General features: G+C 39.4%; 1 protein-coding gene across 3 annotated transcripts in view; it reads left to right on the forward strand.

Annotated features, from left to right (window-relative positions):
- Nucleotides 1–22,409, forward strand: part of LOC105394567 — a 31,929-nt gene extending 9,520 nt beyond the window's left edge. The window contains exons 1-8 of one of the 3 annotated variants that reach the window (XM_038107201.2): nucleotides 4,264–4,398; nucleotides 4,501–4,795; nucleotides 10,730–10,812; nucleotides 12,542–18,420; nucleotides 18,574–18,740; nucleotides 19,262–19,473; nucleotides 19,770–19,960; nucleotides 20,491–22,409. In XM_038107201.2, the coding sequence (XP_037963129.2) occupies nucleotides 12,565–18,420; nucleotides 18,574–18,740; nucleotides 19,262–19,473; nucleotides 19,770–19,960; nucleotides 20,491–20,715 (6,651 nt within the window). In that variant the 5' untranslated portion in view covers nucleotides 4,264–4,398; nucleotides 4,501–4,795; nucleotides 10,730–10,812; nucleotides 12,542–12,564 and the 3' untranslated portion in view covers nucleotides 20,716–22,409. Of the gene's footprint in view, nucleotides 1–4,263; nucleotides 4,399–4,500; nucleotides 4,796–10,729; nucleotides 10,813–12,541; nucleotides 18,421–18,573; nucleotides 18,741–19,261; nucleotides 19,474–19,769; nucleotides 19,961–20,490 lie in introns of those variants that run through there. The other 2 variants (XM_038107208.2, XM_038107206.2) reach the window with 2 other exon arrangements.
- The last annotated feature ends 2,373 nt before the right edge of the window (nucleotides 22,410–24,782 follow it).

The following is a 24,782-nucleotide window of genomic DNA, read 5'->3' on the forward strand; positions in this document are numbered from 1 at the left end:
TGTGTACGATTAAATACGATCAATATCAAATAAACTATGAAGGATTTGCCTTTTCCCGGGATAAGAAGTAAGAATTGGAGACTAAATTAAATAAAAATTCGTGATCCTTGATTTTATTGCCGCGTGGGATTGCATTCTAAATTTATCACTCAAAGTTTAGCTGCAAGAAGAAACGAAACAAGTGCCACATAAATTATTACAATAGAATAGATCCGGGCACAAATGGCTGACAACGACATTGTTTGCAAGCGATTCTTGCTCAACATCTGTGCCTTCAAATAGAGTGAACCGACAAAAAATAAAGATGAATAGTCCACTGGCTAACCAGTGATATGGTCTCTGGCTCGGATTGAGCAGGGCCACACTGCCCATGCCCACACGCGACAGGTAATCAGCTTCCGTGACTCATACTGTTCGACACTTTACCTTACCTCTAATTACTTATTTGCTGATAGAATAGAATAGTGTTAGGGAATAGATCTCAGCATTTGAACCATTTAAAAAACGTAAGTAATTTTTTCCATTGTCCAACTAAATACATGCTTAAAACAAAAAAAAAACTGTTTTAACTATAGGAATTTAATACGTAGATAGTCTTTTTAAAAGGTGCTTGGTCGTCAACGCTAAGGTTATAGAAAAAATATTGACTACCTGCGGAGGGATAATAGTTATCACAAAAGGCAAGGGACTGGGTTTATGTGGAAAAAAGCAAGGCAAAAAAGTTTTCAAAAGATATAGATAGAAGCAAGACTAGTGTAGAATGGTAAAGGTTACATTTTGTGAGCTTGTGACCTTGTTGTCTACACAGAAAATCTGAAATTTAGTTTAATTAGAAGACTTCGTGAATTGTGAACATATAAAATGACTAAGTATTTATAGATACTTGTAAGTTTTTTACTTAGAATGTAATTATTTTTGGATATTTTATATTAGACTTGTAAGTTTTTATAAGTCGTTCTAATATGAAAATAAATTAAATTATTGCATAATATTTAAAACGGCTTCTGTACCTGCGAGTACTAAATTAATTCATATTTGCCTCATGTAGGGTTGAGAGTTGACTTGAGTTGAGACAGAAAAAGTGCAAAATGGCGACCCAGTGACCCAGTAACTGTGTCCGTGAGCTGTGCAAGGTCATCTAACGAAGGTCTAGTTGTATGCTGAGGGATTTCAGTCACCAGACGAACTATATTTCCTATTGTTAAAGTACTATCATTACTTCGTAATAGAGGCTCAGCATGCACCGCCAGAAAGTGAATACTACAATGCACTTGTTTTATCATCACGCAAATAAATTACAAAATAATTGTAGTTATTTGGATCTGTGCAAAATAGTTCAGTTATTTTTTGGAAGAGAATTAAAGAACAGTGGAAAGCTCCGGAGTTCAGTGATCGCGAAACATAACGGAACCGAATACCGACGGCCAACCAGTTAGAATTGTTATATAAATTCAGGATTTAGCATCAAGTGGAATTTGATGAAATGTAATAATGAGTCCAGTGCATATGATATTATGTATGATACTGATAATGTTGCGAATCTTAAGATGATTTTCTTTTAGAGTGTAATGTTTCATTAATAGATTTTTTTGAATTCTTATTGGAATAACAGAAATATTGTATCGTTTTTATCTGAAGGTACTGTAAATAAACAGCCTCCAATAGAAGATACCTGGGAATTTCGGGGTTCGAAGGCATCGACCGTTACCGCTTGTCTTTGAACTGTCCTCTTTGCGTCCCCCTCCTCTAGAGGCCGTTGTACGATTTTTAACGATCCTAACCTCGCCTATCTACATTTCACTATTATGAGATTTATGAGCCACATTTTATTGATATCTTTACTTTCACGGTCTGCCAAGTGTCTTTATAATTTTAGTTAGAAACTGTCTATAATTATTATGCATTTGGTTCTAACTGTGCAATTTTTTGTTAAAATTTTCAAATTCCACATTACGCCATATAGCAAATTGTCTAAAAAGTTACGTGTGCGACCCGGTTACACAAACTAGGTAACGGTACGGCCGTGGCAGCCTAAGATGGCGGCAACAAGACCGCAAGTTGGAAAGTAATGGTCAGAAACAGACACTTTCTCTCTAGGACCCTCTCCCTCTCTCTTATTTTAGGTATATGTATAACCATATATACTAACACCCATATTCTTAGTCACTTCCTTTCCTTATAATTTCCTTGACTTAAGGTTTCTTTCTTAATTCGGTAGCTATAGTCGTAAAAAGTCTCCTTCACTTAAGTATTTTCTTACTCAAGGTTTTGGAATGAACTGTCAAAGTGAAGGTACCTCTTGAGCTACCTTATAGATACTCAAAGGATAGAAATGGCGGAGTTTGACGAATTTATTGAATACGTTTTAGGAGAACCATATAATTTCTTGGCACGGCGATACATAAGGGATGCTGAAAACCCTTTCGAATTTTACAATGACACGGAATTTCAGGGACGGTTTCGATTTAGCAAAGCGAGTGTTATAAATCTGCTGATGTTTTTGTCTCTATTATTTGTAAATAATAATAGAAATCGCCGAAGCCTTCCACTGCCGCCAGCTTTGCAAATTGTGTTGGCCTTATGATTTTATATCTTTATTATGTAAGCAAATACCTAAAAATTTGTGTGTATTACTTAGAATATTATTACCTAGATATAAGAATGCTATGCCCTGCTTATGACTTTCTATGTAAAACTTACATAGTTGCAATAAATATATTACTATTAAACACGTTTCGTTACTGCAATTTTTTTTGACATTATTTGAAGTTATTTATTCCGTGTCATAGATTGTAGCATCTGCGTAGAACGAAATGTGTTGATAAATCTCAAGAAAAGGAGTCGTATTTCTACCATAGACAAAAGAAAATGAGACCGGAAATGATTTAATTAGCTATAGAACGTAAAAAAATCCTAAGCGAAATGTTTCTAGCTTCCTTTTTGAAGGAATGTCAAAATACCGACTTAGAATACCGATTTGAAGTGTTCTGTGAGAGATCCCTTATGGCATCCTTCAACAAGTGAAGTAGAATCTTAAGTGAAGGAAATGACTTAGAATATGGGTGTAAGTCTATGTGTATAACATTATACTTTAATCAGGATATATTTAAAGTTTTTTTTAATTCTAATAATATGTAGTGGTAAAATATTAAGTACATTTTTAATAGGATTCGGATTTATGTAGAGCCTATGCCTATATTGCCTATACCACTATGAACTGGCATTGTTGAGAGGATAAGGGAACTAGATAAAAACTTAAAATAGTTTGTGGGAGACCAATAACCAAAGGGGATTGTAGACTGCTACACGAGATTCGAGCCACAACGAATATTAAAATTATGGTGGTATTGATTTATGTATAATCTCTACAAAGTGTCTATTAAACGGTCAATGATTTGCAAGGTAGGGAAAACGTTTTTTAGCTTCTCAGTAGGAATGTGATGATTTGAGGTTTTTATTGAATTTTTACCTTGTTTAAATGCTCAATGTTATTCTATTTATAATCAAGGTAAATTAGATATAAAAACTGGTTTCATGTTGATAGATACGTTTTTATCTGTGCTATATTTGATAACAACTTCGGAATCATTTAAAAGTTTTATTTACTCTAATATTATTATAAATGAAAATAGTGCTTCACCGAGACCGACGAGCCCCTCGATTAAATACAATTTATCATCACTCACAGGACATCCTATCATCTCATACTTAACAGCTATGTTATGTGTTATGTATGTGTAACTACAATCGGTAGTTGAGCAGAATAGAGTGTCTGAAGATCCGTCGAAACTACTCTAAGAAACGATTGTACGACGATGAAGAATTAAAAATTTCCCTTGTTAGTTTGCTAGTGCAAGCAATTTATAGTATCGATGAGACGCGACCTTTACTGGCGGACGCATGGCCGTGAGAACTTCTCTGAAGGTTTTATGATACTGCGGGTGGCTGCTCATGCTTAACACAAGCCTACATCATAGTTCGAAAGATTAATAGACAAAATTTAGGTTTGTGATGAAGTAAGCGCAGAATTTAACGGTAATACACAATCATTGATGGATGCTCAGTCGTTAAGATGATTTCCACGGCGATTTCAGATAGTGCGATCGCCAATATGTACAACATACAAAAAAAGCCTATTAATCTTTTCTTGCGGACTATGTACGATGCTTGTGTGGGTGCCAGTAGGTCGACCAACCAGTCGCCCAGACGCCCGGCCCCCCCGCGCCGCCGCCGCCGGCTCCTCGTCTGCCCTCCCCTCCCACTACCTCTCCCCTCATTGCGCCAGGCAGTCAACGTTTCACAATTGGACCGTGCGCACGTCTCACACCTCTGATATCTTACATTTCTTTACGTCACAGTTTATTTGTGTTCACTTCAAAACTAGCATCAAACAAGTAGGTACGTGTCTTATCTGTACGTTTAATGATCCGAAGCATAATTTAGCTGGTAATTGTCGTGATTGAGGACCATAAAACTTACTACCGCTTTGTCTTGTTGCAGGTACCTACTTGGAACTGGGTGTGAACCCAGATACGGTGTGGTGTGAAGTTTTATATAATCGTCTTTGGTTGACGAAACTTACAGTGAATAAAACTTAAAATCGGTACTTAAAATTCCCGATTCGTGTTTGTGAACAACTTTAAATCTAAAATACATTTCAAGTGCTGTTTAACGAAGTGCATTGTTGGCTTAGTACGTGACAATCAGATTTCTGATTGTTATGCTCTATGACGAAGTGATCAGTGTTGCAATTGGATTGTCATATGTTTGGATTTTTAACATTTAAATGGCGAATGTGAGTACCAATTAGTCAGTAGTTTCTTTTTAATCAATCAATATCTTCTTTATCTTCCATCTACAAAGTTTTAAATAATTGTTTTGTAATAATCAAATGAGATCGGAAATATAATAAACACGCGGTAGATATCGTAAAGGTAAACTCACGGTTGAATTTCGATATAATAATATAATTGAGTGCCGTTATATGGGAGATACATACTCTGATATCGGGTAAAATCGCACGTTAAGTTCGTTTGCTCAGCTTCAGTAGCTCAGCCTTGGTTAGTGTACTAACATTATTCACACATTTTGAGAATTCCCAAGCAAGGCCTTATTCATAATGCCATTGAGGTTTCGATAATGAAATACCGAATTGTGTTTCCTCATGATTTTTTATCGGCGACCGAATGTGTATGGCTTTAGAAGATATTACTAGTATTAACTTCGCTAAAGTTGTTAATGTAATTATTATAAACCAATACAACATATTAACAACTATTGTATGAAACGAAAAGATGGGTAGGTACTAGGTTCAAAATACTTATGTCTTTCTTTTTATATTTTAGAGCATACGTAGAGCGGTCGTAGCTAAATAGGGTAAGCGCTTCTCATGGCAGAGATGCGAGTTGGAATCCCGATGCTGACATGTACCAAGTTGAGTTGATTGGAATTTACGTACAATGTTTACCACCGCTCTAATGGTAAATTTAGCACATCTAGATATGTGAACCCAGCCCACCAACTCGCAGTGGGAAATGGTCCAAGCTTAAGAAGGTCGTTTAGACCTTGGGTATATGTACAAAGATTCCATTCGGAAGAGCTAGATGCAGGTACCGACACCCCCACAGATAATAGAGATACCCTCACAGATAGCATACGTTAAGAAAAGAAAATATGTCATCGAATGTAAAGATAGCCAATGACTCAAATAGGTCACGTGACTGATACACCGCGGATATACAAATACAACTTTGTTAGGTGCATCAAATAAATGAACACGTTAAAAAGAGCGCAAAGAGAGAACTGATGAAGTTCATAAATTTATAGCGAGAGTCGTATTAAATAATTGAACGTGAAGTTGGTTGCGCGGACTGTGTCGTGTCGGGCTCGCGGGTAGGCAAGTGGGTCAAGGCGCTAGCTCGGCTCGTTTCCTACAGTCAGTGCTACGAGGAAGATCCTCATTATATTCATATTACCTCTCTCGCTCCTTGATCCTTACAAATGGATTGAATTGGTTTCAACAGACAAGACGCTATCATCTAAATAGCTGAAGCGCTTCGTTTATTTGTTCAACCTTCGCGACTTGTATTGCCGTCAAGTTTGTATTATCATTATCAACAAGGTAATGCTGATGTGTAAGACAGCACTTAAAATAATGTGCATCAAAATTGAATTGAAAACTTCAATAACATTGCTAATAAACTTTCGAAACTCAAACTATTAATGTTTGTATGATTTTTCCTTGTTATATTTTACCCATGTTGCTTAGTAGATGTGAATGTATTGTCCTCGTGTAATAATACTAATCAGTGATCAGTAAATCCCTAATATTACATTAATTTAGTACGAAACTTGCAGATAGATATGATTGTCTTCATTTGTAATAATTAGGTCATTTGATAAGTCTGCAATCTCTTTCAGGTTAAGGATAGAGATAACAGCTCATATTATTGATATCAACAAACCAACTTTAACTAAATATTTCCTAGTTTCATTTTCTATATGACCAAACGTATTTGTACAAAATGTTGGTTGAGATACTTGAGAGTAAAGTCATATTTTAAGTATGTTTACAATAGAAGATAAAGGGGGCAGCACTTTGCACCAGAATCTTTGTCCTACATAGATACACCGTATCAGCGTGCACCGTTACGAAAGCACTACTTTCTCTAGCTCGCTCTACTTGGAGTCACAATCCATAAACAATGATGCTCAGTGTTTGTTTATGCTGTTAACGTCTTCATTGCAAACACGCGCTCGTTTGTTTGTTTAGTGAGCAATAGCATAATATATTCTGTCGTATTTCAAATTAGTGCTACAAATTGCTGCACCAGGCTCAATATTTTAGCCAAAACTTAACCAACTTTACCTTCATTGTAATTTAGTTCTGTATCAAGATTTCAGAGTTAGTACATCTAGTTTTCTGTATTAACATGGGATTTTTCAAAATACCGAAATCATTCCATAACGTTCTGAGACTTTTATAAATTTTAAACTACTATACTCAGAAAGTGCATTTACCAAGCTTTGCATTACATTCCATCCGATCATTCGATTGGGCGCGTCCTTGAAAATGAAAAGGGACGCATCTTAGCGAGTTCGTGTCATTCATTGCTCATTACGCAATGCAACATTGACTTTCCCATTTGTTAGTCGTCGATGACGCAAGCCCCGTGATGAGGCCGTCTATGCGCAGGCGCGATTAGGTAAACGTTGCGCGCGCGCCGCTTTCACCCCACTTTCACCTCCACTTCCGCGTTGCTCGCCTCGCAACCAGCTGCGAGCGACCTGTGCTTCTCTATTGACAACTTCTTAACGTTTCTTGTCATACACTCGATTGTTGCTTGCGTTTTTATAAGAAATCTCATTATTCTCAGTATTTCTGTTGCACTGGAATCAGTTGTTGTTAGATTTCGCAACAACAAGTGGGAATTGATATTATGATAAGTAGTTTAGTTATTATCAAGTAATTACTTGCCAGCAACCGTCGAAGCTGGTTTTCTGCTGAAAGAGCTCAGTGAGATTGTAAGAATTCATCAATAATACATTTATCAAATAGCTACACTCGATGTGTAACATTGTGCCCAAAATTTACTGTACTGGTAAACATCTTTATGTACATTTTGTTTTTTTTTTCAATAAATATTTATTTGATTTATTAATCTTAGAGTTCTGCACGTCTATTTCGGAACGTGGCTCACATTTTTTGTTGCATTCTCAGAAATAGCATAATAATATCCATCCACTCTTATGTGTTTGAATTTGGCTTTTGAGTCACACAGTTCTCGGAATCTATGGGAAAATCATAATTCATATTTTAACTCAACTGTAAATTTAGGCCTACTGTAAATAGATATAGACAGATGGATAGAATACATTTTATTTGTACACCAAAAAAGGATAGTAAAATTAACAAGTTGTAACCTAATTTAGGTGCAAAAGGAGGTCATATCATTAGAAGCGATCTCTTCAAGACAACCTTTGGATGGAGGGAATAAGAGATTAAGATTGGGTGATCTACTATAATTTACTTATGGTTCTTAAGGGGTCGTAAAGGTGCCGGTGTAATGTAGGCTAGGTCTGCATAGTATATGTCAGCGGCGGGCGTGTGACATTGGCCTGCTGACCTACAATCGTGTTCAACTGGCTTTGCCTCATGCCTCTCACTAGTATCCACTATAACACACAACGCACAGTTGTTGACATCATATCGCAGACTGCCATCGCCATCGCACTCGTACGTTACGTGTTCAAAATGCACGATTGTGTAATGTGTAAGCCACCGGCGGCAAAGTAACCAAGATAGGTAGGTAATTATGAAACGCCACTATAACTTGTATAAGTACAAATATCTTGACATACTGGTCGATGCTGAGACTCAATTATGTATTTGATGGCAGACTTATAGATACTTTAATAACCTTATGATGCGCGCAGTTAATATTAGGCAAAGATCATGATATGTATTAATGCAGTTAATGAAAAACCGGTTTGCAAGTTGTTTGCAAAACGTTAACATTCAGCTATTGACCCACTGACACACTTTCTAGGGATAGTGAAATAATCATACTGCTTCGCATGTTGCCAGTTGATGTAACTTAGTTATCGCTATCATGACTTTACACATTTCTTAGAATGTAGGTACTTATTTTTGGACAATATGTTAAGTAATGTAGTAACTAAATAAAATTGATGTTCTTTCCAAATTCTGATACGGATTTCATCGGACAAAAAACTAACACAATAGTAAAGTTGTAAATTCCTGAGTAAATAGTATATCGGATTAAACAGAAGAATCTGTTAATAAACTGGTTCTAGATAACAGGTTTACGCTATTGACTTAACTATGAAGACAAATCAACTGTTACTAAAACAGGAAGTAGTAGATTTGATTACATCAGTATCAATAATTTAGCGTATAAACAATGCGGTTCTAATAATAGTGATCGCACGCTGGTACCGACACTGGTTGGAAATAGAACTCGGAATGTGGGCCATCACTACACCCGGCCGCCCCGCAATATCCAACCAAACTACCAGCTCATTTAAATCTGTTTTTGCCACAACTCCCGACATTGATAGCAAAACTTTTTAGAAGTCCACAATAAGGTCACAGGGCCAGCCGCTACAGCAAATATTTTCGAAAGTCTAGGGACATTGGGACAATAGTCTAGAAGATCCTACTGTTTATAACTATACGATATCTGATTCTATAACAGCAGCAATTCCTGAAAAGAAGTCTTTTGGACGGTAGGGTCTCTCGAAATAACTTTGACCATAATTATGTAGCTCTAATTCAGATTAAGCCACATGAAAGTATCAAGATGATTAACCATGAACATTTCGATACATGCATCATGTGCAGATGAGCAAACAAGTCCAAACCGCCTCTACACCGAAATGCAGTGTACAATACTAATATTGTGTTTAGGTATTTGAAACGTGAATCAATTAAAGCGAACCCTAGACAATCATGGAGCGTAGGGCGAATGTCATCATTTTAATTTTGGAGTCCCCTCGGTTCCCCTGTTGTCACGCCCGCGCCCCTTCCGCAGTCCGCACACTTGCTACAGCGTAACAAGCTCGCTATTTGTACTTGACTAATGTCGTCATCGTCAGTTCAACTGAACTCAAGTGATAAAACTCTACCCCAGTTTATGAGTCATTTGATCGTAGGAATTATTTAGCAAACAGTTTCAAGAACAAATGAAGTTCAAATACATTCAGTTTTTTGCTTCTCTTAGAATATTCCAAGGTTGATATTTCTTATGATTTGTGATTGATTATGATTGTAGAGTTCGAGATTGTGAACGTGAAATATGGTTTTGAGTTAAAATTAGCATCTGTCGTTCTGAAATTGAAAAATGAGTAAGAAATGTTAAGCGAGCTAATTTGAAATTAAGAACACAAGAAGACGTAACTAACAGGCGAGGCGAGTCACCTTGTTTCGCGCGTCCATGGGGCCATTGACCCGCCTCAGCTGGGAGCGCGCGGCATGCGTGTGTATGTGTAGTGTACATATGCACAGAATACCATGTTAATGTGTGCGATATCGAAAATGTTGTTCGTACGGGGTTTACCAGTGTATTGACTTCTGATCGCAAGACATTGTAGACTACCTATGATGTTTTATCATAATTTTATGGCAGTACACGTTTAAACATTATTATTTGAAAATAAGTATATTTCGATTTTTTATTATTGTGTGCATAAAACAGCTATTTACATGGCTCTATTTACAAAAGAGCCATTTACAGACAAATCACACCTACTTTCTGAGCATTAGTGCTATAAAATTTCTTGTAAAACGTACAAGATTTGCTTAAATAATCATTTTGTTATCGTCTTTAGGCAATTACCCTGGAAGATTTATCTTGATGACATCCTTATCTTTTTGTTAAAAATGTTTTGTTATCAAAATTAATACGATAATGAGTATTTCCGTATAACGATAATGTTAACCAGCTTTATCATTGAGTTCAGTATTTTGTTTAATATTATGAATATGTTTATACTAAATTATATTTTTTTCCGCAAGGACGGGACTGTAAAAGTGGTAAAACGTATGCAATTTACTTCACAATTTGAAGCGTTAACCGGATATTGTATTTAGGCCAATGTCTCATTCAGCTATAGCATAAATTCGTATAGGCAGGTAGATGCAATAAACTCGTAATTTTCTACATAGAGTTTTCTATTGGAAATTTATATTATTCTCTTTTTGTTTCAGATCGGAAAGAATAAACAACGTCAGTCATGAGCACGAAATTGAATAGAGGTTGTCATTCGCATCAAGCAGGATAGCTTTTAAAGGTGAGGCAGAATTATCGATCAATTGCATTATAAGTATAAGCGTGATCAAATCTGTATAATCCCTTAAGTAACAATTTATCATCGACAACATAAAATGAGGAAAATTAATTAAATGCAAGCTATAAAAATCTCAGAAACCTGGTCGATAACGTAACAACCTTCCGTATTGTCAATACACAATCAAGTAGTTCAAGGTTCGATCTGAATGAAAATCTTAAATTATGTAAGTAATATGTTATTAGAGGTATTACTATGGATCTACCATCGAAACTTTGGCAATCAATAATCCTTATCTGCATGTATCGGACACATATACTATTTAACTCCAAATGCAGCACTGCTTATAATGTCGATTGGTAACGTCGATGGTGTTATGGTTAACAAACCACTTTTCACTGATCATTTTCTGTTCATGTTTGATCAAACAACAACGTATTGGTTTGTTTACCTGCACTCATGTCAAACTATTTAATAACTCCGTTGGTGCAATGTACGCGTGCGATTGTAAACATTTCTAGTTGATACGCAGTAGCACTCTCGCAACAGAATCCGTGCAAATGCTTAACGCATAATTGCTTATTGCACTGCTTCGATGAACGCAACTATTTGTCTGCAAAAACCCTCCTGAATGATTGATTATAAATAACTTTGTGAGTTGCTTTTACTCAACTTTTCCGTATAAATTTCATAGATTTGTCTGTCATCGAATGGTTCAACGAAAGCAAGGGAACTATTGACTAATGCAACAAGTGCAATGACATTAGTCAGGAACATGAGGTAGGACCATATACTGGTAACGAAGGAATATGAATAAGATACTTTAAGTTGTAAAAAGGCAATCATTTTTGCAAAGACCTAATCTAAACAAAAAAACTTGTAAAAACTCTTTGGTTAAAATATTGTCACGCAAACTTTCCAGTAGGAATAACGAAACAAAAACTGTTGGAATATAAAGTTTATTCCCCCAAACTTTAGCAATTTGCAAAGGTCTTGTCAAATATCTCTCACCATCGCGTTTACTGTGGGTTTCACTTCGAAATTGGGTCACCTATTTAAAATTTAAACGAGTTTGTCCCAAAGGCAGGAGGAGGGTTTATTTACAGCACGCATCCGAGGCAGGTTCTTGTAGGGCTGCAATCGATAGAGGGCTCCCGGTATCCACGGCGACCGAGCGAGCTCTATCGAACCCACTCGCCGCCGCCGCCGCCGCCGCCGGGGCTCGCGGCGGGACCGAGCACTGCATAGCTACATGTTGTGTACTTAGGTACATCTCGTGTTCAACACACTTCATTACCCGCCAACGCCAATATTACTCATAACTCAAATCGACCGAACGCAAAAGGTTACATTGTATAAGCCATGAGTCGATGGCCTTACAATGCTATGTTAATAAACTGCCTTCCATTCGGCAATTGAGACACTGTTTGAAGGTCAGCAAACTTGTTCGCTGGATATAAATTTTACGAATCGTACGGAAGTAGACAGGCTGTTTTGATGCACGCAGGCGGGTGTGTGAAGCCGGGACTGCGCTCGTGTGCGTCAGGACGAAGTCCGCCCAAGGGCAGGCCCCCGCCCCCGCCCGCCCCGGGTAACGACCCCGCCTACCGGCACCACGCACTTTTGACGCTTGCTCTACAAATTGCAATTGTGATGCCACATTTGAATGGCATTATTTAATGTAAGTTTAATAAGTAAAGCCGAATTTTAAAATTCATTTTTTTTGTTACAGGGGGAGTCCAGTAGCATCTTAGCATGGACGTATCATTAATTAATAATGTATTGGAAGGAACGCGCCAATACTTTATGGGCATACCGAAGCAGGCCGGCGACGGTCAGCAGGTCTGGCCGGCGGGCAGCGCTCCGCCTGAGGAGGGAGCCCCGGCCCAGTCCGGTGCGCCGGCGCCGACGTCGCGCCCGCCCTCCGCCGCCGCCGCGCCCCCCGCGCCCCCCGGCCCGCCCGCCACCCTGCCGCCGCCGCGGCCCCCCTCCGAGCCACTCGAGCCCGAGCCGCATATCATACACAAGGCGACAGTAATGAGGGAAGCATTAGAAAAGCGTCGCGAACAACCGGACCCTGAAGACGACGATGATACAGAGGCGTTGTCACCGCCCTCGCATATAATTCGCAAGCCGGCGGCGCACCTGCCCCCCTCCCCCGCCCCCGCGCAGGGCGCCCCGTGCCCGTCCCCGGCTCGCCCTCCGTCCGCCGCGCCCCTCCCAGCGTCCGCACCTGAAGCGCCTCAGCAGGCCGAGCAGCAGAGCTCATATCGGTTAACACCTCATCGAGTGCAAACTCCGACATCTCGAGCACCAGATCTATATGGCCGGCCACCGGACACTTACCCGACTAGTCGCCCACCAGAGCCAGTCAGGCGCTACCATTACGAAACAAATCTATTAGATGCTGGGAGAACATCGCATGGACCACCGATGCAGTCTCCTCAGCCAGCGCCTATACCACGGCAAAGCCCACAGCACAATTATGGGCGAATCACTAGTTCGGTACCAATGCATACGGTGGCTCGAATGCGTGATGTACCATCAAGTAGTCCACCAGCGCCGCGATACATGCAAGCATCACAACCACCTCCGCATAATGACCGTGTACCTCCAATACATCATCCGATACCGGTTCCACCCACTCAGAGGCCCGGCGTTGAGAATCGGTCCACGGCAGCGTACCCCCCAACATCACACCGCCGCGATACGTCGCCTTACAGCCGTCCTCATGTGCACTACGACAGGCATGTGCCTGCATTGCCAAGAAAATATGATCCGCAACAATCATACCCAGGATATCGACCCACGGCAGCTGCACCCCTACCTTTGCCAAACCAACGGCACGATGCCCATCGTCATGCTTATAAGCACACGGGAATGGAAGGTCTTAGTGCACAGTACGCCACCAGGCCGCCTGAACGAGTCGCGGGACCAAGTCCTCACGAAACTGCGCGGTTACCACGAGTAGAATATAACACAACGAGGAATATAGACTCTAGAAATAGCTACCACTATACAAGTCCATCAACGTCATCAGCAAGATACCCGCCGACTGCAACCGTCCCTGTAGTTCAGCATCCATCTTTGCCACCAAAAAGCTCCACATACCGTCCAGCGCCAGCCCCTGTAGCTGTGCCAAAAACTCCATACGAATACCCGGCTGCTAACCTAGCTCAAGCATCCGCAGCACGGTCTACCGTAAAACCAAACTATGCACCGAACCAACCAGTGCGACCAACCGTTTCGGTCACATCACTTGTTAATCAAATGAACCAAACAAAACAAAAACGGGAGTCACCGCTAGATTTATCAGTCAAAACTGTCAAGAACTCCGCAGATTCATCAACGACTCAAGATGATATGGTGGATTCAGCTTCTCTTTTAGAGAGTAAAACTGCACCACTACAAGTTAGACCTTCGTCTAATAGCCGGCATATCCCTCCAACTGGGTCTTCTCACAAAGTAGACTTTGCACCAGATTTCCACTCACAATACAGAGGGAGGCCAAGTAATTCAAACTATAATCACGCTGCTGCATCTGGGCATTCTGCGAGATATAACGGAACTTATGAAACTTTGCGTCCACCAATTGAATCGTATCCAGTAGAATCTAGACAGCCTGCGTATCCAGACAGAACCAAATATAATGTCCACCCACCGAAAAACGATTATGTGCCTCGAATAGATTTAACGAGGACAGTGGCTGAAGAGAGATTTTCAGATAAAAGAGTAAGGGATGATCGTAACTTTATTATAGAAGACAGAAAACGTTCTGGGGGACCAATTGTTAGTAACATTCCAGAAAAAAATGTGCGCTGTGAGACGTGGAACACCGATAGTAGAATAGATCACATAAGCAGATCTGCTCGTGAGCAAAAAGAATTAATGAGTCAACCAGTCTACAGTTATAGCAGTCATAAAAGATTCGAAGCATATCAAAAAGAGCAAACGAGTCGAGTGGCACAACATATATATGGAGAACCACAGAAGCATACTTATCCATATCCCACAGAAACTTCACATCGTGTGCCACCTATTAGTTATCACCATTCTCACTATATGGACCGTAATCCACCAAACAGTAGTAATCGCAATGTGATTCAAAAAATGCATAATAATATACAACCTCCTAACTTACACTTAGATCACCAAAGTGGAATTCCAGCAGATAAAAGAGTTCTAAGTATACTTAGAAATAGCTTGGAAATAAAACAAACCGGTTCAGCCGATTCGCCAGTTTCAAAACAAATACCTGATCTCATTGTTATAGACGATGCAGATGATGATGTAGAAATAACAGATCTCACAAAAGAAACTGATGTTGGAAGCGCTAAGAGTTTTCACAAGCGCCCTAATGGCTCAGATACCCGTTTGTCAGAACAGAATATTCAAATGCCGAAAGCTGTGGATTCGATTCCAAGGGAGGTAGAATCACACCGATTCGGTCATTCAGAACCAAAAAGCAAGTCACCTGAGGCTGACGTAGCGTCAAGAATCAGAACAAAAGCCGAGTTAAAAGTAATGCCTACTGAGGGGGCTTCCCATATCGAAACAAAGTTAGATAATCTTCGGGATAGTAACCAACCTAAATTAGTCCCAAAGTCACAAAAACAACATTTATTTAACCAGATAAGAGAAGACAATTTAAGATTAGAATCAGTTATCAAAAGTGACCATCAACCTATGATACCCCTTTCAGAAGTCAAAACAGAACCTATGAATATAGATGAAATAGAAAAAGACGCAGAAATATCTATAAAAATGGAAAATACTTTTAAAGATACTGAATCACCTGCTGAAGATGACTTGGATTGGGCTTCAGCATGTGATAGTTTTATGGAACAACTAAAGACAGGTTCTCATAAGAAAAAAACTAAATCTAAGCGGTTGGATTCAGAAAACAAAACAGAAAGTACAGTCAATTCCAATACATCTGTTGATATCGCAGTAGATAATTCTCAATTGCCAAATGATACATCAGTGCAAAGTTCTTCGAAAACATCCTTAATAGATACAACAATAACTATAAAACAGGAACCGATTGATGATGATGAGCTATTATCAACTTATCAAAGTAAGCCAGCGACATTAACGGCAAAAACTGAAAGGGTTGACACCAAAGATGAGAAAAATGACGAAGATATTGATGCACAAAAAGATGCGCAAAATAGAGAAAAAATCAAAGAGAAAAAGAGTTTGGACAATTGCAGTACTCAAAAAGATAGAAGAATTACCGATAACAATGATAACAAAAAACAAAAGCGTAGTAGCGAATGTGAAGAAAACAAGAAACAAAAGCGTAGTAGCGAATGTGAAGAAAACAAGAAACAAAAGCGTAGTAGCCAATGTGATGAAAACAAGAAACAAAAGCGTAGTAGCGATAGTGATGAAAACAAGAAACAAAAGCGCAATAGCGAAAGTGAAGAAAACAAAAAACAAAAACGGAGTAGCGAAAGTGGTGATAAAGGAAAACATAGAAGTGAAAATAAAGATATTAAAAAAGATAAACGAAACAGTGAAATTACAAAAAGAAAGAGAAGTGTGGAAATAAATGACAGTAAAAAAGAAAAGCGCAATAGTAAAAGTGATAAAATATCGGTGAAAGCGTCAAAAGCAAAGAGCTCTAAAGGGAAAGAAATAGAGAAAATGAGTAATTCCAACACAAAAATAGAAATTAAAAAAGAAAAAGAGCCCATGAAAACTATTATCAAAGAAGAATTAGAATCTACCGATGATGACGAACCACTTATAAAAAGTAAATTATTAAAAGAAAAAGAAGAAAGTGAACGAAAAAATTACCAACTTTTGAAAGATTTATCAGAAAACACTCCTTATGTAAAACTTGAATGTTTCGATGTTGAATTAAGTAATAGAAGATCACTAGATTCTTCCACTATGCTTAAAGACAATGATGTTGGCCAATTAACTAGAGGAAAAATACTGCGGAAGTCACGATCACAAGGTAAATCTTTATCAACTGAAAATAATAATGAAATACATAAAAGCGACTCGAGTTCTGACAGTGATACTGATGAAATATGTGTTGCTAGCCGACTTCGAATTCGGAAATCAATAAAAACTGAAGAAAATAAAACTTCAACAGGAAACAAAACTCCAGTAAAATCTTCCCCTAAGAAACACGATTCAAGCAGTAGCAGCAGTACCCCGGTGCGTAAACCAGGATTTGGTGACGGATCAGATTTTCGTCCTGGTTGGGAAGAAGAACTTTATAGGTACAAGCGATCTCTAAGAATGCCAAGTAGATTGATCGCCATACCGAGGGGCAGATCTGGCGGCCCATTCGTACGAGGAGGCAGTAACCTATTCACACGAGGATCGACGTCGTTGCCCGACCTTGACCCCGCGCCGCTGTCACCAGCCCCATCATCAGCCCCGTCCGCTGCCACCGATGACCTGTACGCGCGACGTCAAGACAAACTTACTCTGGATAGTGACTTAGATTCAAATTCAAGTTTTTCTGCTCCACTGCGGCTTAACTACGATTCTGAGGCTTCAACATCTACCGTATTCTCATCAAATAAAAAGAAAGGAGCTTCAATAGTTGATGTCCTTATAAAAAAATGTGGAACAAGAAACGAAAATAAAAAGAAGGCTAAAGACAAGCAAAAAGAAGAGAGCAGTCCAAAGCTTATACCTAAAAATCAAAACGAATTGCTACCCACACCAAGTTTAGGGCTACTCAAGACGGGATCAAATGGAAATCTGAGTGCCAAAAAGGAAAAGTTGATGGAGGATATATTCTACAAAGGATCATTCAGAAAGGAAACAGTATCAGCTTTTAGAAATGAATTTATAAATAACACTGATGGATTAATAGGTGCTACAGAAGAATTTGCCCCAGTAGTGTTGAAATCCCGAACAAGAAAAGAAAGCCGAGTTTTAAAACAACAAGCCACTATAAAAGAGGTATTTGGTGATGAGCGATCAGCATCCGCCCCACCATCATCAGGCAGAGATAAAGGTTCAATTAAAGATGAAGATAATAAAGACGAAGACCTGAAAGAAGGCGAGTTGCTTGGACTTAGTATCAAAATTGAACCCGATACACCACCACCAGAAAAAAATAAACCAATTGAAAAAAGTAAGAAATTGCTAAAAGATAAAATTAAAAAACGATCGAGCTCGATAAGAGATGGATTGCGAAGCACAAAATCATTGAAAAGAAACGATGCAAAGGGTCGTCTGCTTCGTTTAAAAAAGAGGAACAATATGAATTCATTGACCAGTAATAAGAAAATTAAAGATTTATCAAATAACAAAATTAAAAAGGAGAAGAGTCCAGCACCAGAAGAGAAAGAAAAGGAAAATACCAATGGAGAAGGAGCATCCGTACCCCCTCCGCCTGAAGTAAAGCGTCGCTTTAAACGATTATTTGGCCGGAGGAAATTCAGTTCTGGTTTCGATTACATAAGAAAGAAGAAGAAGATAATCAAAAGAGAAGATGGCACTGTAAGAAAAGTTCGCCGTCCGGCGCCCAAGCCGACCCCAGAATCTGAACATGACATCGCCAAAGAAATCAAAGGCTGGTTCATCAATAAAAGCATAGGAGAAACATCTCTGCACAGAGCTGCCCGACTAGGCTACACGGTAAGTAACGTATCTTAAACATCCTATAATAAATAATGAAACAAATAGCTAATACCACAAATCATTACCACAATCATTAATGAATATAAAAATATATTTTTTAATGGCCAGTAGACATTCTACGTTTCAATATTTCCCTATTTTCCTTTCCAGGATTGCGTGGCATACTGCTTGGAGAAGATGGAAGCGGACCCGTCCGCTAAAGACAACGCGGGGTTCACGGCTCTGCACGTGGCGGCGGCGCGCGGGCACGTGCGGATAGCCCGGCTGCTGCTGCAGTACGGAGCCAATGTGTCTGCCGCCGCGCAGGGGGGCATCAGGTAGGATGAATCATGGTTTATGTTATGCAAGGTGTTGAAGAAGGTATAGCAAGCCGAAAGGGGGTGACAACAGCTTTTGTTCTACGACTTTTCTAATAACCCGAGTCATCCCCATTTGGCTTTCTATACCACTGTATTGTAAAAGCCTAAAACAGAGTCAGCGCCAGATATGTGTGCTCGTAAATTAGTATCTGACTATCTCGTAATGCAACTGTAACTTAATGACATTGCGCCATTCCGGTCTGGCAGCCAACTCAAAACTCGTAGTTTTATGTGGCACTTGTGCACTCTACTTACATCACCGTTAAACCGCAATTTATAACTTCCAAAAAGCGCCGCAATCGATGCTGTAGGTACCTTCGACTTTCAGATCCGTGTTCCGTTTGCCTGTTTATGATCTCCCTTTCTCTCTCATCATAGTATCTGATAAGCACTCTTATCTTTTCCGTCTTTTATCGCTAGCCACACACAACACACAACAGCGTATCCGCATAACATAACAATACAACTTCCGCTTCCAGACCACTGCACGAGGCGTCCGAAAACAACCACGTGGAGATGATCCGTCTGCTCCTGTCGTACGGCGCGGACCCTATTCTCGGCACGTACGCGGGGCAGACCCCGGTGGAGCTGGCGGAGGGCACGGCCGGCCGGCTGCTGCGGCTGTATATAGCTGATGTTCAGGGACACACCATCGAGGCCTGGACGTTTCCGTCGCCCACTGAGATTATTGGTGAGTGTTGTTTTGTAACTACATAATCAGATTATATTATTATGTAAGGGTCTGCGCTGCCTTCGTCATATATGCCGTGGTATCGTGCCGTAATTGAGCGCATGCCCCGTGGCAGCTACGCGCAGAATGCAGCACAGGCCCCTTAAAGCCAAAGCGCACAGTTTTAACATATTTTTCAGCGATTTAGCATTATCACTATAGGGTCTTAAAGTAATAATCTTAATCCCTTACAGAGATTAAAATATAAGTACAAATAGAATGTAAAAAATCTCACCAATCCCCAACTCTGCTTGCAGACTACGACGAGCTCGGCTGCGACCCGCTGTCGTCCCCGCCGGCCGCATCGCCGCCGCCGCCGCCGGACTCCACCATCGAGATCCAGTGCACGGAGGCGCCGCTGCCGCCCTTCTACAGCCTTCGCGGCGCCGCGGGGCAGCCGTCTGAGGGGCTCTGGTGTCTCTTGCAGGACATCACCTCGCTGCTGCAGGTAGGGAGAAATAAGTTGTTTAAAGTCTTGTCTTATAGGATGCAATTGGTATCGTGGATCGAGTAATCGGGGGAGCCACGTAGCCATATGCAAAAGATGAAGGAATATTATTGTCTACTGAAATTGCGCATTATAAAAAAAAAAAACGCACACACGCCTTTTACTAATGTACTTCCCTTGCGGGGTAGGCAGAGGTGCATTGCTGCACCCTCTTTTCGCCAGAGTGTTACGTTAGTCGCAATGTAATAGGGGGCGGGCCTATTGCCATTTTACGGGCACATCCAAGACCCGAGAACAAATATCTGCCCCAGCCGGGAATCGAACCCGGGACCATCGCATCGGCTCAGTAGTCAGGTCACTAACCACTACGCCATTCGGTCGTCGTGCGCATTATACTTGTAGATATATTCTATTGCTTCGCGTAAATTCTTGTGAATGGCTCAAAAAGGTTACGATATAAAATATCTTATGTGGTGTTTCCTGCTGACCGTTTCACAGCTTTTCTAACAAAAGCTTTCATTCTTTTCCAGATAAAATCAAAGGACAGTCTCCTGAAGCAGATCCACTGCGGCTCAGGGTCCCCCAAGGAGCTGCTTCGCGAGATCCGCACCCAGGAGTTCCTGGAGCGAGCGCAGTGCCACCAGCTGCTGTGCGCCGGGGAGAAGGTCAACGTGCGCGCCTCCAAGGTCGCCCTGGTCAGGGTCACGGACAAGCTGCGCCAGCTGCTCAAGGTCGAGACCGTCCTTGTTAGCTGATATTAAGCCCACACTAGGGCTAGTACCGGGCGCATTTAAGACTTGACAAAAGTTTTGCATCGCGGAGCCTCAAAAGCGAGCGCGACGGAGAACTTTTTAATAGCACCCCGTGCTACAGGGCTAGGATAGACAAACAGTATAGATAGGAGTATAACTGTGTGAGACTGTGTTGTGAACTTTCAGTTTGGAGACTGGCTCAACAATGAAACCCTAACCAATGACTGACTACAAATCTTAATTTTTATACATCTCAATGTAAGAACAAAATAATATTCGTTTTATGAGACTGTGTAATTTTAGCCAGCCTTTACATAAACGTTTTTTTTGGCGCCATTCAGGCCAATAGCCGGCGTTCGATAGTTTGTTTAGCTTAGACATCTCGAAAGAGATAATGTAAATAGTGTAAATATAGTTAATTAAGTAATTTTGATGTCTGTATAAATGTTGCTTTTATATAAATGTATGAAGTTCTCATGGGTGCTATTTATGCGAATTAGTGATGGTGTATGGTGTGTATAATGGGTAGATATAATGTAGGAACTGACAAGACCTAGTAGCACAATCAGACTACACCTTGTCTTTGTTACTACTATCAGTATAATAAACATAATAGTTACCATATAGTTAAGACATAGCATAATCTTTAACTTTGTGTGCAATAGCAAATGTGTGTTAAACTTATAGACAATTTTAACTTTAAATGGATGGAGTTCATCACAGAGTTAGGGAAGATTATCACAGCCAGAGTACTTAAATCACAACTATAAAGTATAGCCGCATGGCAGTTTTATCCATGGCATAGCAAGCTTTGCTCCCAACCCAACATATCACATTGAAACTCAAGTCTTATAATAACAATGCCACATCATACCTAGTTAGCTTTTGTTAGTTAAATTTATACCACATTACAAATATGTTTATTATGTTTTTATTTTTTGAGATTATGCAAGTAATTTCTATTCAATCTTGTGTTATATTAGAAGTTATGTCCAATTATTGTTATGTTTGCTAACTTTCTGCTGAAATATTTTTATTCTAATTTACAATTAATTTAAATTTGTAAATTGAGTTTATGTTTTTATTTATACAATCCTGTAAAAAGTAGGCAAATTTATTGAATCTAATGCATATTGAGATGTTCTATTAACAATATTAGATATAATTAATTTGATGAAAGTTATTTTCTATGTAACAACAAAACAAACTATATTAAAAATTATATAAAACAAATGCAAAACCTTTACCTGTTTAGAAATCATAGAACATGTGTAGGCACATAACCAAATAAATTGATTAAACATACCACTTAATATCAATGCTGCATTTAAGTAATGTTCAAATCTTTTTTTGATGTGCAGTAGGTATTTTAAGTACATGTTCCCAAGTCTTTAGTGTAATGTAAAACTATGTATACATCAGAAAATCAATGTCTAGCGAAAATGTGCTTAAAGTGCTCCTGCTGTATTTCAGAACAGCAGATGTAACTATCAAGTACATAAATGATCTGTGATGAAATAGGTAAATTAAGGAGATTATCTTAGTGTGAAAAGCGATATGAATAACCTATTTAGAACTACTACCCTGAATGTGTAAAAATTAATTCAGTAATAAGTACCTACTGATTAGTATTACTTACTATAATATTGATATTTCTCGTTGATAACATGGAAAATAAAAAATGAACAATTCAATTACATACCTTTTTTATTACTTACAGAATAAATGGCCAAAGGCTGTCTAGCTAGCTGAAATTATAGTCTATTACCTATATTCGGGTCTGTAATAAAATAACTATCTTCGCGAAAGAAAGTGTAGTTGCTTATAGGTAGTAGGTACCTATCTAAACCTAACCAAAACTTTATTACTCACTCGTATTTAAGATTAACAAATGAAAACGTACCAAGGAAAAGATGCTATCAGTTTTTTGGAAAATGAATGCATAGATATTCATAGTTATATTAAAACGGTAGACAGGCTACTTTACGAAAAATTAAATCTACAAGTTTCAGATAGTGCCATGCAATCAATCGTATTTTTATGCACATAGGTCATAGTATCAAATGAAGTTAAATATTATTAATAGTAAATAATGAATTAAAAGAAACACGCACTCACGCCTTGTACTAATGTACTCCCTTGCGGGGTAGGCAGAGGTGCATTGCTGCACCCACTTTTCGCCAGAGTGTATGTTAGTCCCAATGTAATAGGGGGCGGGCCTATTGCCATTTTACGGGCACATCATAGACCCGAGAACAAATATCTGTGTTTAAACAAATATCTGCCCCGGCCGGGAATCGAACCCGGTACCATCGGGTCAGTAGTCAGGGTCACTAACCACTACGCCATTCGGTCGTCAAAAGAAACTTACCTTTTAATGAATTTAATTCATCAACCTTTGTAAGATTAGTTATAAAATTATGTTTTATTTACTTGAAAACGAAATGAAATAATGAAAATTCAAAGTGTGATGGAAAACAAAACAAATTAAATATCGGTACGTTGGTAGCATTGATTGGTAGGAGAAAATGACAGTTTGCAAGTGCAGCCAACATGTAATTTCTTATTGAACACAGATCAGATACATCACAACGGGAGACCGTTGTTAAGGCGCCACCACATTAGCGGACGCGGCTTACTGATAGTGTGCACGGTCTTTTGCGACGTCCGCTAATGTGTCGGCGCCTTTATTCTGAGTGAAAGACAAGCATGTTTGCGTCGTCGCCTAATCGGCGCTGCCGTGCCGGACGTCTTAAAGCTGAAGGTCCAAGGTTACTTCCGATAGTTTGAACAGCACGGCTAGTATGGCCATAATAAGACAACATGTGAAGTGACTGATTAAATTGAGTCACTTTTTGATATCAGTCTTAAATGTTAGCATAGGGTGTACATGGGACTCGTTTTATTTGTGTGATTGTGTGTGAGTCCCAGTGACACTGTAACTTTTCTGCTCTGTGCAAATAGGTTTTTCAAATGTTATATTTTTCCGAAAATCTCTCATTTGTGGTTGTTGTTTGTATTGTCTATGGTTTTTTGACAATTAAAATGTCACCAAACGTCAAACTTGAAGAAAATTTTGACTGTTTGGTGCTTTTGAGAGTTTCGAGTGTAGTTTGAGTGTTTATTATATATATACATATTTTGGTAAAATTACTTTGCTTTGCGCTACCCCATGGATTTATATTGGCTCATTAAACTACTTTATTGAGTTTCTTGGACATCATCTCATCAAATGATATACGACCAAGCTTGCTCCCGACCAAGCACGCTCAGATTCCTTGGGAGCTCCTGCTATCGGCAGCCGTCGTTGCACCGGATCCCTGAGACGAAGAACAAAAACAGCATGCCACCTGACTGATGACCCACCCACTGTCTACCCGGACACAGGAGCTAGAAGGCCTTGAGAAAAAAGCCCGGGCAGGATCCTGACGGGCGCAGCAGAATATCATCTTCGATGCTTGTCCCACGGCCTGACTGAATAATATTTATATAATCAATGGAAGGAAAAACAGTAGGTAAGTGCCAGTACCCGTGACATGTTATTATAATTGGGCATATGCACACAAAACAACTCAAAAAACTTTTTTACATGGCACTACTTGGTCGGCTAGACCTAAACCCTTCCTTCATTGGAAGGAAACCCGTAGGCCAGCAGTGGGGAAGTCATGGGTTATGATGATGATGAAGATGACAATAGGAGTCATAATCTTAGTTCATAAGTATAACTAAAATCTAATGAAACATTTTTGTTTGTTACAGAACATTGAAATTGGCTTGTAGGCAAGACGGAAGATGGTCAAAACCGGTCAGAAATTAATGGCCTAGACACGGTTGGAGAGCTCTTGTTGGCAGAAACCACCTGAAGATGGTCAGATGACATCAGCAACCTTGTGGTGATACAATGAACCGGAGCGGCACCGAACTGAAAAAGTTGAAGAACTTGGCATACATACTATGAGACCCATTTGATGACTGATATAAGCCAAGTTCAGACTGATTATTGTGATAGTTGATAACTAAGAATACCTAATATGCTTTTATGGTGTGTGATATAGTATACTTTTTATAAT

This window comes from Plutella xylostella, chromosome 9, assembly GCF_932276165.1.
Source record: "Plutella xylostella chromosome 9, ilPluXylo3.1, whole genome shotgun sequence".
Classification (NCBI taxonomy): Eukaryota; Metazoa; Arthropoda; class Insecta; order Lepidoptera; family Plutellidae; genus Plutella; species Plutella xylostella.